The 14,047-nt window shown below is 40.3% G+C and overlaps 1 protein-coding gene across 4 annotated transcripts in view; it reads left to right on the forward strand.

Annotated features, from left to right (window-relative positions):
- Positions 1-2,496: 2,496 nt before the first annotated feature.
- The window catches only part of HNRNPR (heterogeneous nuclear ribonucleoprotein R), a 60,496-nt gene continuing 48,945 nt past the window's right edge, over positions 2,497-14,047 (forward strand). The window contains exons 1-5 of one of the 4 annotated variants that reach the window (XM_033841522.2): positions 2,498-2,650; positions 5,866-6,031; positions 8,259-8,377; positions 8,924-9,031; positions 11,868-11,981. In XM_033841522.2, the coding sequence (XP_033697413.1) occupies positions 5,875-6,031; positions 8,259-8,377; positions 8,924-9,031; positions 11,868-11,981 (498 nt within the window). In that variant the 5' untranslated portion in view covers positions 2,498-2,650; positions 5,866-5,874. Of the gene's footprint in view, positions 2,651-5,862; positions 6,032-8,258; positions 8,378-8,923; positions 9,032-11,867; positions 11,982-14,047 lie in introns of those variants that run through there. The other 3 variants (XM_033841527.2, XM_033841551.2, XM_033841538.2) reach the window with 3 other exon arrangements.

Here is a 14,047-nt window from a genome sequence, read left to right on the forward strand (position 1 = left end):
AAAAAAATCAAGATATATGGTCTGAAAAGGTGGAGTATACTTGTAAGGCCAACTGGCCCGAGGCAGGGGAACGCAATTAGACTCACAGGTTGCATCAGACCGAAACTTTCCGGACCACCCAGTTCCAGAAACTGACCTGGAGACTTTCCGGACCACCCAGTTCCAGGAACTGACCTGGGGGCTTTCCACCCGGCCCAGCCTTCCCGCCTTTCGAGGGGCGGGACTAACGGTCCCAAGACTGATGCGACCGGCACCAGATATTGCCACGATACCCGAAAAGACCACCAAATAAGGAATACCCTGCGCCCTCCCAGATTCACCACACCCCTTTCCCTTCTTCCCCTATAAATTCTGCCCAAACCCTCGCCCGGGCGCGACTCCTCTGGCCCCTTTCACTCGGACCAGTGAACCTCGCCCGGGAGCGTTCCCAAATAAAGCTTGTTTAAGCTCTCCTCCATTTATTTCTTGGTGCCGTTCCTTACAATACTTAGGAGGACCATATGGGTGAATATTTGAAATATTATCTCAGAAAATATTGGATGATAGAATCACTTTAATTACAGTATCCAGTCCAGGGGTTCTTATCCTGTGTTAAATGGGCTTAAAAGAATCTCTGAATGGAATTCACTGGCCCTTCAACTTGGAAGGGAATGAAATAACAACTTTATTCTCACTAATATACTGCCAAAATTAAGCATTTTTCCCCATTGTGAATGTAGGCAACAAACCAGAGAATTAGCAGTACTTTTCACTCTGTCACCAATAGGAATCACAGATATTTTCATACACATTATAGTTGTGGGATTTCTTGAAATACCTCCTCATTGCTTACATTTCAGTAGTTGTTTGACCTGCTTCACGATCTTGATATTTAATATTTAAAGAAAAAGATTACTATGTCACAAGAGTTTTAAAAATGTATTACCGGGCTTTCCTGGTGGCGCAGTGGTTGAGAGTCCGCCTAACGAGGCAGGGGACACGGGTTCGTGCCCCAGTCCAGGAAGATCCCTCCATGCCGCGGAGCGGCTGGGCCTGTGAGCCATGGCCGCTGAGCCTGCGCGTCCGGAGCCTGTGCTCCGCAACGGGAGAGGCCACAACAGTGAGAAGCCCGCGTACCACCAAAAAAAAAAAAAAAAAAAGTATTTCCTGATTGTATTTCAACATTTGTAATGCTATGTATTTTACTTTATTTTACGCATTTAAAAACCTAAAAGATCCATAGCTTTTACCAGACTGTCGAATGGCACAAAATAGGTTAAGAACCCTCGAGCTAGACGCAGATTTATGTGAAGCTAATAAGGGTTAAGCTTCAAAGTCCCTTTACCATGCCCTTCCAAGACTCTTCCTAAATTTGCACTCATCATTTTATATTATTTTTCTAAAGGATCCCAGCATTTGTATAAGTTTCACACCCCATAATACAAAAGTTGGATTCAACGTGACGTTTAGCCCAGTACCGGGCACATAGGTTTTCCATAATTAATTTTTGGTTGATAGCTTCTGGGAAATTTAAACGATCCTCGAAGTTATCTGGAAATCTTGCAGACCACCGCTTGGCTTCCTCCACTTCCCGAGAGGGATGGGGCAGTGGAGATGGGGTCGGGAAGGAAGGGCCGTGGGATGAGATAGGTTTGGACTAAGGCAAGACAGGGAACAAACCAGTAGGGGGTGGAAGGTGAGAAATGTTTAGGAATAACGGCATTAGTCTCCTTTGGGAATGAGCCCTTTTCCTTGCACGATTCCTTTGGTTTCGTAGATGCATACATCTGCCCTATCTACCTTGTGAATATTCATTAGCTCCAAACCCCGTGAAGAAAGGTCTCTGCTCTGTCATTTGTAGGTAACACTGCTCTTGAGAAACGCCCACTTTAGCGATTTCCCTCACATTCTGAGCTGCTCCCAACGATGTGTGGAAGGGAGCCCGGGAGTCAGCTTTCCGAGCGTTCCATGGGATGATTTTCTACACGAAGAAATTCTCCAACAAAACAGACGAGCCAAATCCTTACACCGTGTTCTAACTAGCGCCCAAAAGACGACCAAGAGGGAGGCCGGACCGCGTGGCGGTGGGCGTGTCTGGGGCGAACGCCGGCGGCGGCGGCTCCCGGGGGGATTACAGGCGCTGTGGCGCCAGCCAAGGGGCGGGAGGGCCGCGGCCGAACAAGCCGGTGCGGACGGTAGGGGGCGGGGCTCCGGAGGCGGCCTACTTTTTCGGCCTCGCGCCGGCTGCAGACGAAGAGGGAGGAGCCTCGGCACCCTGGGCCTGGAGCACCGCGGCTTCGCCTCCACCCGGGGCTTCGCCACAGACCCCTTTGTGTTCCTGCCCCCGCCCCGGAGGCTCCCCAGCCGGCGGCGCTGAGTTCCCTCATTGGCTCAGCCGACGGCTTCATCGATTGGCTCCCAAGTCGTCCGGCGTGGTGCGCCTCTTCTCGCTACTATTGGTCTTCTGAGCTGCTCCTCAGGCCGCCGCGCGCGGTGATTGCCCGGCCTCTCGGAGTCCCTGGAAGCAGTTCCGGGAAACCCCGCGTGCTGCCGGGATCGCGTCTCTGTCCATGAGGGGGGGAGGGGGTGGCGCGCGCGCCATTTCTAGTCGTTTTCAAAGCGCCTCGCGCTGACTCTCACGGGCCCGGCCGTCGGCCCCAGCTCTGCCCCGGTGAGTCTCGCGCCGGCCCGCGGGGGGAGGGGCCGGGAGCCCCGATCTGACCCTACTGGGCCCGGCCGGGGCACGGCGCCTTGTCCCCAGTTTCGTTTTCGCTCCGAGGCCCCGGGGTGGGGGTGGGGATGGGCTGGTGGCGGTTTCAGCCTCGTCCGGCCGCTCAGTTGAGGGCCTGACCCAGCCGAGGCGTCTCCTCGCCCTCGCTCATCCTCCCCCCCGCCCCTCCAACTCCCGGCTCGCGGTCCGGCCGGCCCGGCGCCCTCCGCGCAGGCTGCCGGGCCGGGCGCGCTTTTCCCGCCTCCGCCCGCTGCTCCACGCGGCCGGGCCGGGCCGGCGGCCTGGGGCGCCCGCGGCCCCATTGCTTCTCCCCGCCGGAGCCGTCTCGCTCCCGTCTCTTCCGGCCTAGCCACGAGTGGGATGTGTTGGTGATCCGGACCGGCATGGGGAGCGGGTGGGCAGAGGGCGGGATGCAAACCCCGGGTGACCTGAGCCGGGAGAAAACTTTTGTGTGAAGCAGAGGCCAAAAGGCTGGTTTGTGTGGGAAGCCTCCCTCCTCTCCTCCATTCTGCATGCTTCGAGTCGAGATTTGAAGGAAAAAATGACTACTAGAGGCCATGAAACTTAGCCTTCGAGCGGCGCCTGAGATACCTAATTCTAAGACTGTCGTAGGCGCACTAAATTGGAAAGGCGATTCTTTTTCTTCTGCGGTAAAAACCGTAATTGCCAAAATTTAAAACTTGAAGCCACGGGGCTCTTGAAGGGTTCAGTCCTTTCACACTACCTGTTTCAGATTTTTGCTGTCCTCCGGAGGCTGAATTTATGTCTCATGAGTCAGTCGTAGGTTAAGGGCTTGACACTTCCTAAGCCATGAGATAACCGTTAGTCTTCATTTCGTTGGTTCTTTTAAAGCCGGTCTCTTAAATGTGAAGAATTTTCACGAGATGTTCAGAAAAAATCAGGGAGGGGCTAGTGCCAGACTTCCCAAATCTCCCAGGAGTCCTTATTTAAATTTCTACTTTTCGCAAAAAAGTTTAGATCAAATGACTTAAGTCACATTAGTGTATTTGCTGCATCCAGAAATATGGTTTGGCTGGTGGCATCGTATTGAATACACACAAGAGTTTTAAATGGTCTCATATGACATGAAAGTCTTTTTTAAAATGAGCACATTGTATTTGGCTTGAAGAGAGCTTTTTCCTTGATCCGAAAGGTTTTATTTTCTGGACTCTAATAGTTGTACATTTTTGTTGTTGTTAAAGTTTACAGACTTTTTTTGTAAATTTCAAACAATTTCAGAATCAACTTGTAGAGAGCCTTTGCAATGGATGGTAGTCATAAATATTTCTGTCTTGTGCTTGATATGCAACTTGTCTTTTTGCTTTACACATACTTAAAAAATACCACCTTAACAGATGTTCGTTGAACTTTTCTGTTAAAATTTGCTTTCTTTCCGTAACTAATAGTATTCCAAGGTGCAATACTGCAAGGGTCTTGTGATACGGAGAACTTCTGAGTTCTGATGATCTTATGGTCGTATTTGGGGGTGGGGGAGCATGGAAAACTCAATGTTCACAAAGATGTTTTGGACTTTAGGATGCATCTTTATAGAAGTAGGTGTATTAATCAGTAAACTATTCATCTTAAACTGTAAGTAGTTTCTTGATCAAAAGTGCCAGTTTTGAATGTTTTTGTTTTTGCCAGTTCATCAGAATTTGAGGCTTGCCTTGAGAAACATTTATCCACCCAGCGATTAACCATGGAGTCTGCGTCTGTGTAGACATTGGAGGGTTACTAAGTCTTAATAATGTTTTGTAATCATAAGAAGTCATGATATCGTTTATCCCATTTTCAAAGTAACCCTTTCTGCATTTTCCTCTCTTCCTACCCTGTATTACCTCCTTCTCAGTCTTCCTCCCGTTTTCATTAACTTCAACTAAGTATCGGTGGACTTTGAAATGAAGTTGTTTTAAGTCGGAAAACTGCACCTGGTGCATTTGCACAGTGTTTTGATAAGCAGTCTGGAGGTGTGGTTATCTTACGTATGGGTTTTAGTGCTTTTTAGGAAACTTGTATTTTCTTTATAGCTGACTAGGTATCTTGAGTTTCATCAAGAAAAGTAGGCTTTTCCTTGAAATCCATCTTCATGTCTATTTCAGTATTCGTTGCAATGTCTTTATTCTGGTGCTTATTACCTTCATCACATTATAATTTCACCACAGACAAATGCACTTTAACTTTAATTCCGTCTTTTGAGGAGGTAGTATAGAGACTGGCCTTGTATGGTTTTATTATTTAATCTCTTTCTTCAGGGAGTTGATCCACTTCAGCATTACGTACAGGTTGAACACCCAAAATGATTTGGGTAGGTTAATCTGAGACATCTGACCTAAGTTTATCCTAATTAGGTAATGTTTGTTGAAACTATTTGGAAGAAATTAGTTATCCGTTCTAAAATATGTTTTTTAGGTTTATTTTACTGATATGAAAAATTCAGTATACACTCATGATTTTTTTTTTTTTTGAGAAGCAACCTTAACTATAGCTCACTTTTTATTTTTTGTGGACTTAAAACAATCATTTAGCTTTTAAACCTGGTCATTTTTTCTTTTAAATCTGTGAATGGGAATAGCAAATTAATTTTAGAACAAAAATTAATGTCAAGTTGTGTTTTTTGTTTTGTTTTAAGTGAGGCGGAGAAAACCCAAATCACCAGAATGTTGAACTAGAGACAACAGGGCATTTATTTCACACCTATCTTGGATTTGAAGCAGAGCTAGGAAAATTTGAAAGTCCTTGAACCTTAAGTTGTCTGTGGGTGTTCATTCTGTTTTTAAACGAAACTTTTTAAAACTGTGTAAGAATTGAGAGCTTGAGGGGCTTTTTAGGATTTTGTGGTGATTTGTTGATAAGCTCGTCAGGACACAACAGCTGCTTTTGTTAATCAGTGATTCTACCTTAAGTAAATTCAAGCCTTTATTTAACCTAGTGTACATGAAGTTCCTTAAATAACACTTCCATGTACATTTTCCATGGTTTTACAGAATTATTATGCAAATTTAGGTCAGATACATCAGAAAAGGCATCATAAAATAATATTTTGATAGAAGTTATTAGCAGCATGTATACAAATTAGTTTAGATAAATCATGCATTGTCCTACAAACTAGTTATTTCTGGCTTAATGTAATATAGCTCCTGAATTTTTTCCAGCAGCATAATAAAATGGCTAATCAGGTGAATGGTAATGCGGTACAGTTAAAAGAAGAGGAAGAACCAATGGATACTTCCAGTGTAACTCACACAGAACACTACAAGACACTGATAGAGGCAGGCCTCCCACAGAAGGTGGCAGAAAGACTTGATGAAATATTTCAGACAGGTATAATATACATTTCTTGTTTCTGACTGGTTATGAAAGTGAGGGCAAACCACTTTGAATTTTATAGACTTTTTTTAAGGTTAAATATTATTGTTTCTGATCTATATAGAGCTGAATGTTACTTTCCCTTCATTGAGGGCATATTGGGTTTGACTTTGATATTCTTATTTCATTATTTCAAAGCCTTCTTAGTGTTGAATATGCAGTCTTAGTTGTTTCAGAACAGTACATCAATTTGTCTTAGATTTACCATCAATTAATATATATGTTTCAGCATATCAAATTTTACATTTTTTCTTAATCTAAATCAGTCATCATTTTGCTTTTACTTTTCTACTTTAGCTTCTTAAAGTGATTGTTAAAACAGCTTAGGTCTGATTAGGTGGCATAATAAGAGGACTAGTTAGACTGTATTGTCTGAAATGATAATAAATGTCCGACTCCTTGAGAGTTTGTGGCCTGTCTAGTTTCTAACAGACAGAAATCCACAACTCTCAGTAATTTGGAAGTGTTTGGTTTGTAACAGCTGCTTTTTTTTTCTTTCTTTGTTTTTTTTTAAATCTAGGAGTCCCATGGTTAAGTGCTTAAGGAAATTTGAACATTTTAATATGGTGGTTGTAAGTGGTTTGAAGTTCTAAAGAGGGAGAGAAATGTATCCCCTTAGGAAGTGTTGTTCATAAATAAATGTGTCCTCCCCCTTTGGGGCCATAGATGGAAACTTTCTTCCTCTGTGTTTTGTGTGCCTATCCAGATTCTGGGAGAGAGAATTGAACTGTCTCACAAACATGTCTTAAGTACCGTAGTAACAAATATCTGGGGGTTTTTTGTCCTTAAAACATTTTTTTTTTTTTTAATCTGAGAAGCTCAAGATAATTTTAGACATTAAAATGACTTCTCAAAATGACTCCTGGGTGATGGTCCCATTTGAAAATCAGTCCTCAGGAACTTTCTGTGACATTCTGCCATAGAGAATTGGCAGTGATCTGCTTCGAGATACTCTCTTGTAGAGTGTTCTGTTACTGATAAGAGGCTGATGGTTTGGGTGTAGGGTTGGATTGACAGAACGGACTGATGGGTATCCTGAGTTGTGTCTTTGGGTGGTGATATGGAATATTCAAGTAAGGAAACTCCAGTTATTTAGGCATGCTCATTTTGAGCTCTTAAATCATGGCAACAGTTTTTTAAAAGTAACCTCGCAAGTGACAGTATTTATTATGGAGTAAAGTTCTTTTTGGCTTTACCAAAATGGAGTCACTTTTGATGTTAGTTCATATGGATTTGGGGGTTTTAATCTGCCAAATATTTCCATTTTACTTTGGATCAATTCTGAAATATATTGAGAAATATAAAATTTAACAGACTTAAGAAATTAAACTTAGTAAATGTTCTGTGTGCAGTTAAATATACTGTATATATATAGAATGCAGTGCATATATTTTCTGTATAGTTTGCTCGTTAAGTCTACAGTAAAGTCCTTTTAATGCCATTTGCAAAAATTGTCATTGACAGTGTTGTGAATGCCACAGCATCTTTTAAAATCTCATTGTGACACTTATGAAGAACAAAAATGCCTTAAAATATGACTTTCAGAATTGATTAATCAAGCTGCACTGGCATTTATAGAAAAGTTTAAAATTATGCCTTTCCACATTCTGACTGCAGCAAAGTAGATGTTCAGATAAATAGATGAATTTCATTTTATCTTAGGTGTTAAGGAGGGAAAGCCTGTGACACTTTTTGGAGAGTGGAAAGAATTATTTAGTAAAAAAGGTTCTCTTATTTTTTTCCCCACTTCTTGTGTGGTTAGCAATAACTCCAACAGTGCATGTAATTTGAAGGTTGCTCCTTGGGAAATACAGTGTGTTCTTATTACCCTAACATATTATATTAATGCTTAATCTGTAGTACAATGTGTACATCAGATTTAACCTCCGGAACTTAAACGTTTTGGGGAGTGGGAAATGGGGTTAGGATTTTTTTGGTTTTTGTGGGGATATGGGGATTGAAATTTATGTTTATAGGTGTTGACATTTTATCTTTTGTTTTCATATTTGTACTCTTGACCTTTCTGTATAGTATTTGTATAGCTGCCTATATGCATATAGTTAAATGAAAATGTAGTTAGTGATAGTATTAAATATAACAATTCTTGATTAAACACTGATAGCACAGTTTAGATTATCCCCTTTGTTGCAATAATGTTACCCCTTTTCAATTTAATTTTTAGGCTTGGTAGCTTATGTCGATCTTGATGAAAGAGCCATTGATGCTCTCAGGGAATTTAATGAAGAAGGAGCTCTGTCTGTACTACAGCAGTTCAAGGAAAGTGACTTATCACATGTTCAGGTAAGGTCATTATTCAGAAATGTCTTTGAACAACTAATGATCTGAAATTATTTTACTGTGACTTTTTTTCCTGTGGGGGAGTGGTATTTTTGTTTCTGACTACCTCTGCTTCTTTTAAAAAATAAGCTTAAAGAAAAAATGATCTACATGGCAGAGAGTTTTCAGAAACACAAGCATAAAGTAAAAGTCTCCCACTCCTTTGTAATATTTTTGGATTATGTGGTCCTGTTTTATTATCTTGGAGGGAAATAATGTTGGTGGGAGGAATAAATTCAGGACACCTGGCAAAATAGCCCAGATACATTTAAATATCAACCAATGGAAGACTGTTTTGCCAGTGTAGCAGGTAAGCTCCCCGGAGGTCTTGTGTGTCTTAACTGCTGTCTGTTCCAGTCTGGCATGTAACAACCACTCTGCAAATATTTGTTGAGTGAATAAATGAGTAAATATTTTGTTGAAATTCTGGTCTTCTGAAATTTAAATATGTATTTGACCCTTCATCAATTCCTGGTGATTCTTTTTCATTGAATTACTTGGCTGTTCTAGAACAAAAGTGCATTTTTATGTGGAGTTATGAAGACCTACAGGCAAAGGGAGAAACAGGGGAGCAAGGTGCAAGAGTCTACAAAGGGACCCGATGAAGCAAAGATCAAGGTAAAGCTTGACTTGGATAGTTGCAATGAAATTAAATTTAATTGTGAGATCAAATGCTTCTTTTCATGTTTCCTAGAAGCAGTTTTTTTTCTTTTGCGGTACGCGAGCCTCTCACTGTTGTGGCCTCTCCCCTTGCGGAGCACAGGCTCCGGACGCGGAGGCTCAGTGGCCATGGCTCACAGGCCTAGCCGCTCCGTGGCATGTGGGATCTTCCCGGACCGGGACACGAACCCGTGTCCCCTGCATCGGCAGGCGGACTCTCAACCACTGCGCCACCAGGGAAGCCCTAGAAACAGTTTTTACTGCACGTAAAAAAAAAAAAAGAAAAAGAAAAACTAGTGTTTGGAAATGAGATGATTTAGGGAAAATTACATAAGAAGAATTTTAGGGGCAGACATTTAATTGTATGTTTGGTGAAAATTCTTAAACATACTCTCCCTTATTCCTTGTTCTTTTGGCTATGAATGACATATTTATTGATACTTCCAATAATAGTTTTCTAGATTGATTCAATCATGTCTCTTCAGTTTCTTTCCAAGTATTTTGTCTTTTCTCTTGCTGAAGAGGTGGTTTTTTGGTTTTTTTTTTTACCGGTACGCGGCCTCTCACTGCTGTGGCCTCTCCCTGCTGTGGCCTCTCCCGTTGCGGAGTACAGGCTCCGGATGCGCAGGCCCAGCAGCCATGGCTCACGGGCCCAGCCGCTCCGCGGCATGTGGGGTCTTCCCGGACTGGGACACCAACCCGTGTCCCCTGCATTGGCAGGCGGACTCTCAACCACTGCGCCATCAGGGAAGCCCTGAAGAGGTGTTTTAATAACTGCTTTCCTCCTTCTCAGTTTTTATTTACTTCAGTTTCTTTGTTTGTAAACTGGGAACAGTAATAGTACCTACCTCATGAAGTGTGAAGGTTAAAGGAATTAAGATACTCAAAGTGCTTAGAGTAATGCCTGGAATGTAGCGAGAACAGTGTAACTATGAGCCATTATTATTATTACTATTAGTCTTTTGATAAACTGAAAGGTGAATATAGGGCTTTTAGTAAAAGAATTAAATGGCTATTGATGTTTTGCTGCAGTAATAGACTTTTGAGTTTGAAATAGTTAATTTATTTAATGTTGAAGTTTGTCCAATTTTACGTTTTAGACAAGAAATATAGTTTTTATCATGTAACTAGCTTATATAAAGCTCCTTTGTACCTTTTTTCCCTCATCTGTAAAATGGCACAATCCCATTCTTTTTTTTTTTTTTTTTTTTTTTTTTTTTTTTTTTTTGCGGTATGTGGGCCTCTCACTGTTGTGGCCTCTCCCGTTGCGGAGCACAGGCTCCGGATGCGCAGGCTTAGTGGCCATGGCTCACGGGCCCAGCGGCTCCGCGGCATGTGGGATCTTCCCGGACCGGGTCACGAACCCGTGTCCCCTGCATCGGCAGGCGGACTCTCAATCACTGCGCCACCAGGGAAGCCCCACAATCCCATTCTTATATCTTTTAACTAATAGATGAAAACTCTATTTGCTGTAATGGTTGTTTTTTAAAAACTTATTGCTGTTCACTGGATAGATCTCTATGATTTCCCTAAAGCTGGCTATTTGCTCTTGAGAAGGTGCATATTATATATGTAATATGTGTATATTACATATTATACAAGTAATGTATAATATGTAATATGTTTTGTGTGTATTCTATATTACATGTATTTCTGTGGTTAAAATAGTCAAAGGTAGAAGAATGGAGAGTCTAAGGTAACTGGAATCCCGGGGTTCCTCCAGAGATATTTTTGAAAACTATTGAACTTGGTGATGTCTGAAGTCTCTTGCTGCTCTGACATGCTGTGATTTTAAAAACCTGAAGTGTAAAATTCTCCTTTCTAGGTAGATTCCATTTCTTTTTTTCCATGTGTCTTTGTTCTGTAGGCCTTTCATATGAACACAAACCCTTAAGGGCAAGGACATTATCTTCTTTTCTATGATTCCTCTTAATACCTAATATAATGTTGTGAGGAAGGTTGGAAATCAGGAAACATAGTTTGTTTTTTGAAACCTGAGAGTATATTCATTTGGTAATTGCCAGATGTTTTGAGTCTGTGCTGTATGAGAAATGGTCTGGTTTTTATGGAGCTTATGGTATAGTAGGAGTACAAAACAACAGGATTAAACAAAATAAAGGTTAAATTATTTGAGTACAGTAGAAAGAGTAGGATGATGTGAGAAATAGTAAATTAGAGAAGTTGCATAAAAGAGCTAGGACTTCTGCTTTTTTTAAGGATAGAGAACTTTGTTAGTTGTATTATGAATTTATTATTGTCAGTATGATACGGACTCTCAAATCACTTTGATATCCTTTAATGCCAGCATCCTCACTGGAATTAATACAACCTTTCCACAATGTTCTTGAAAGGGGATAGAGAACATTTCATTTGAAAAGAGTCACTGGATGTAAGTATGATACGTAAAGGGAGCAAATAAGGAAAAATTCTGGTTGACATAGAGGGGGTGCAAAATGAGGAATACTGTGGTACATAAGTATGAATAGGTAGCCTGGGGTCAGCTTATGTCGAAGTTTTAGTAATCCTTTCCCCTTTTTTCTGTTCTCATAACAAAAAAGTGATGTGTGCTTGGAGACTTAACTTGCCTGCAACTCTTTCCATTAAATGTATGGAAAGGAGAAGTAAAGGTCAACACGTGTGAGAGGAACCAGTGTGAACTTCGTGATTTTTTTCCCCTAACTGAAATACATAACCTAAGATGTTAGGGTACCTTTTGGAAAAGATTTATATTTTGATTTGTGTGTGTATGATATTTAATATTCAACTATAAATAATTATGTATAATTATCTTTAGGCCTTGCTTGAGAGGACTGGTTATACCCTGGATGTAACCACAGGACAGAGGAAGTATGGTGGTCCTCCACCAGACAGTGTGTACTCTGGCATGCAACCTGGAATTGGAACAGAAGTAAGTGTTCTTCAGCTGTTCGCTGAAATCTTTCCAGTTTGTAAATAATTCTACCTATTGTATGATGGGGGAAAAATTGATTTTTTTCAAAGAGCTATTATTATTTTTTTGGATATCCATCTGTATTTTGCTGCCATCATAAGTAGGGATAATCATGTGACTGGTATATACCCAAACACTTTGTAAAGGAATGTAGAGTTTTTGGAACTGGCTACTAAAACTATGCAACTAACAACACACCATTTTAGGTCCTTGGGGTGAGGTTATTAAGGAGAAACAGTTGCTTTATTCTGTTTTATGTCAGGAATTTTGAATGGTGCTTGTCCTCCCTCCTTGACCCTCCCCTTCATCACATAGAAGATACTCAGTGTTCACAGAGAGATTTATTGAAGGGAGTGGGTTGCACAAGGGAAGGGATGTAGAATCAGATAAAAGGTTGAGCACATTGGTCTATACTTGAACAAAGAAGGAATCCGTCCTCCATCTGTGTTTTCATGAAGGTCTCTTCATATACCTTTGTGCTATAGCCTATTCTAATCCTTTAAAGGGAAAAAACTGTGTGCCAGAAGGTAAGCCCTGTTACTGCACGGACCTTTTCTGTTTGGTGCCTAGCGTAGTGCCAGGAGTATAGTAGGCACACAGTATTTGACAAATAATTGGTTATGCTTTTTTTCTTTGAGTACTGTAATCCAGACTTCGTAACTTAAAATTTAAACTAGGTTAAATGATAATCTTACAGGATTTTCTTTAAAACAAAGTGATGGCAGTAGCTTCCTTAGGTGACGATGTCAGTTAAAATATTTAGGTGGTATTGTTATGTATCTCCTACTTATATTAGAATTCTAAGAAATCTTAAAACTTTACTTAAACGTTGTCAATGGCACCCTTCTAAAAGCTGAAACTTAACTTTTCAGGTAGCCAGAAGCAAAGATTATTATTTCTGGTTTGTGAATCGATAAATAAAGACATCACCATTTAACATAACACTTTAGATGTATATCAGAGCTAATTCTAATTATGTTCTCTGTATGTAGGATGTTCTCTGTATGTAAATGTTTACAGTTATTGGTCTTTGTTCCCTGAACTTCTTTTATACGTTATTACAATTAATGTTCTGTTTCTTAATATTTAACATTATTAAAAGGGCTCTAAGCATTTTTGTTTTTTGTGATACCTGTATCAGCTACATATGTTTGTTTTGAGTCTCAAAAAATTACTTAATGCTATATAATTATTGATAGAGTTGGGATTGGGACTCTAAACCATCTACATTCCTTACAGAAGAAAGTGTCATTGAAACAATATACAAGTGAATGATATCTTTAGCCTTTCACTCACTTTTGTCCTCATGAATTCCCCTCCACCATCCTTTATCTTTAATGTTCTATTTATGTTGTGACCCTTTAAAATCTACATTTATATTTTATTTTTAAGCAGTATGGAAATATAGTTCAGCTTTCTTACAGGGACTCCTACACCATATGTATTTTTTTCTAATGGTTTTAAATTTTGTTCCTGGCATCAGGATTTTTTTTTTCCCTTACCTTAAGCCCTCATACAAAATGAATAAAAATGGAATTGATGCTTTGCCCTTTTTCTTGTTCTTGAGGCAGCTTGAAACACTTCCAAGAGGAGAATACATTTTGAAAAAGTTATCTGTAGTATACCATGTGATATCCTTATCAATTATTGCTACATTTTCTTAGTTTTGTTTCTTTGACTAATTATAAAATCCTTAGGAGTAAAAATTGTATCATATGGTTCTGTTCTTCACAATGTCGAATATAGCCTGGTGTAAAATTAGTTGGTTGTATCTATCTCATAATTATAGAAATAAACTTTTTTTATTAGATTGGTTTCATTAATGAGCTCTTTAATGGAAACTTGTTTTATCTTTGCTTTATGTAGATAAAGAGTTTGCTAGTACTTTAAGATTTCACTGGAAGTATTTGAACAATTTAATAGAGTAAACTTTTGAGTATCCAGTTAGAAACAAGTAGTATGCTAATTGTAAAATATGTATACATTCTCTTATATTGCACTCTCTCTTTAGCAGAAAGGTGCGT

The sequence above is a fragment of the Tursiops truncatus genome, chromosome 1 (genome assembly GCF_011762595.2).
Source record: "Tursiops truncatus isolate mTurTru1 chromosome 1, mTurTru1.mat.Y, whole genome shotgun sequence".
Lineage (NCBI taxonomy): Eukaryota > Metazoa > Chordata > Mammalia > Artiodactyla > Delphinidae > Tursiops > Tursiops truncatus.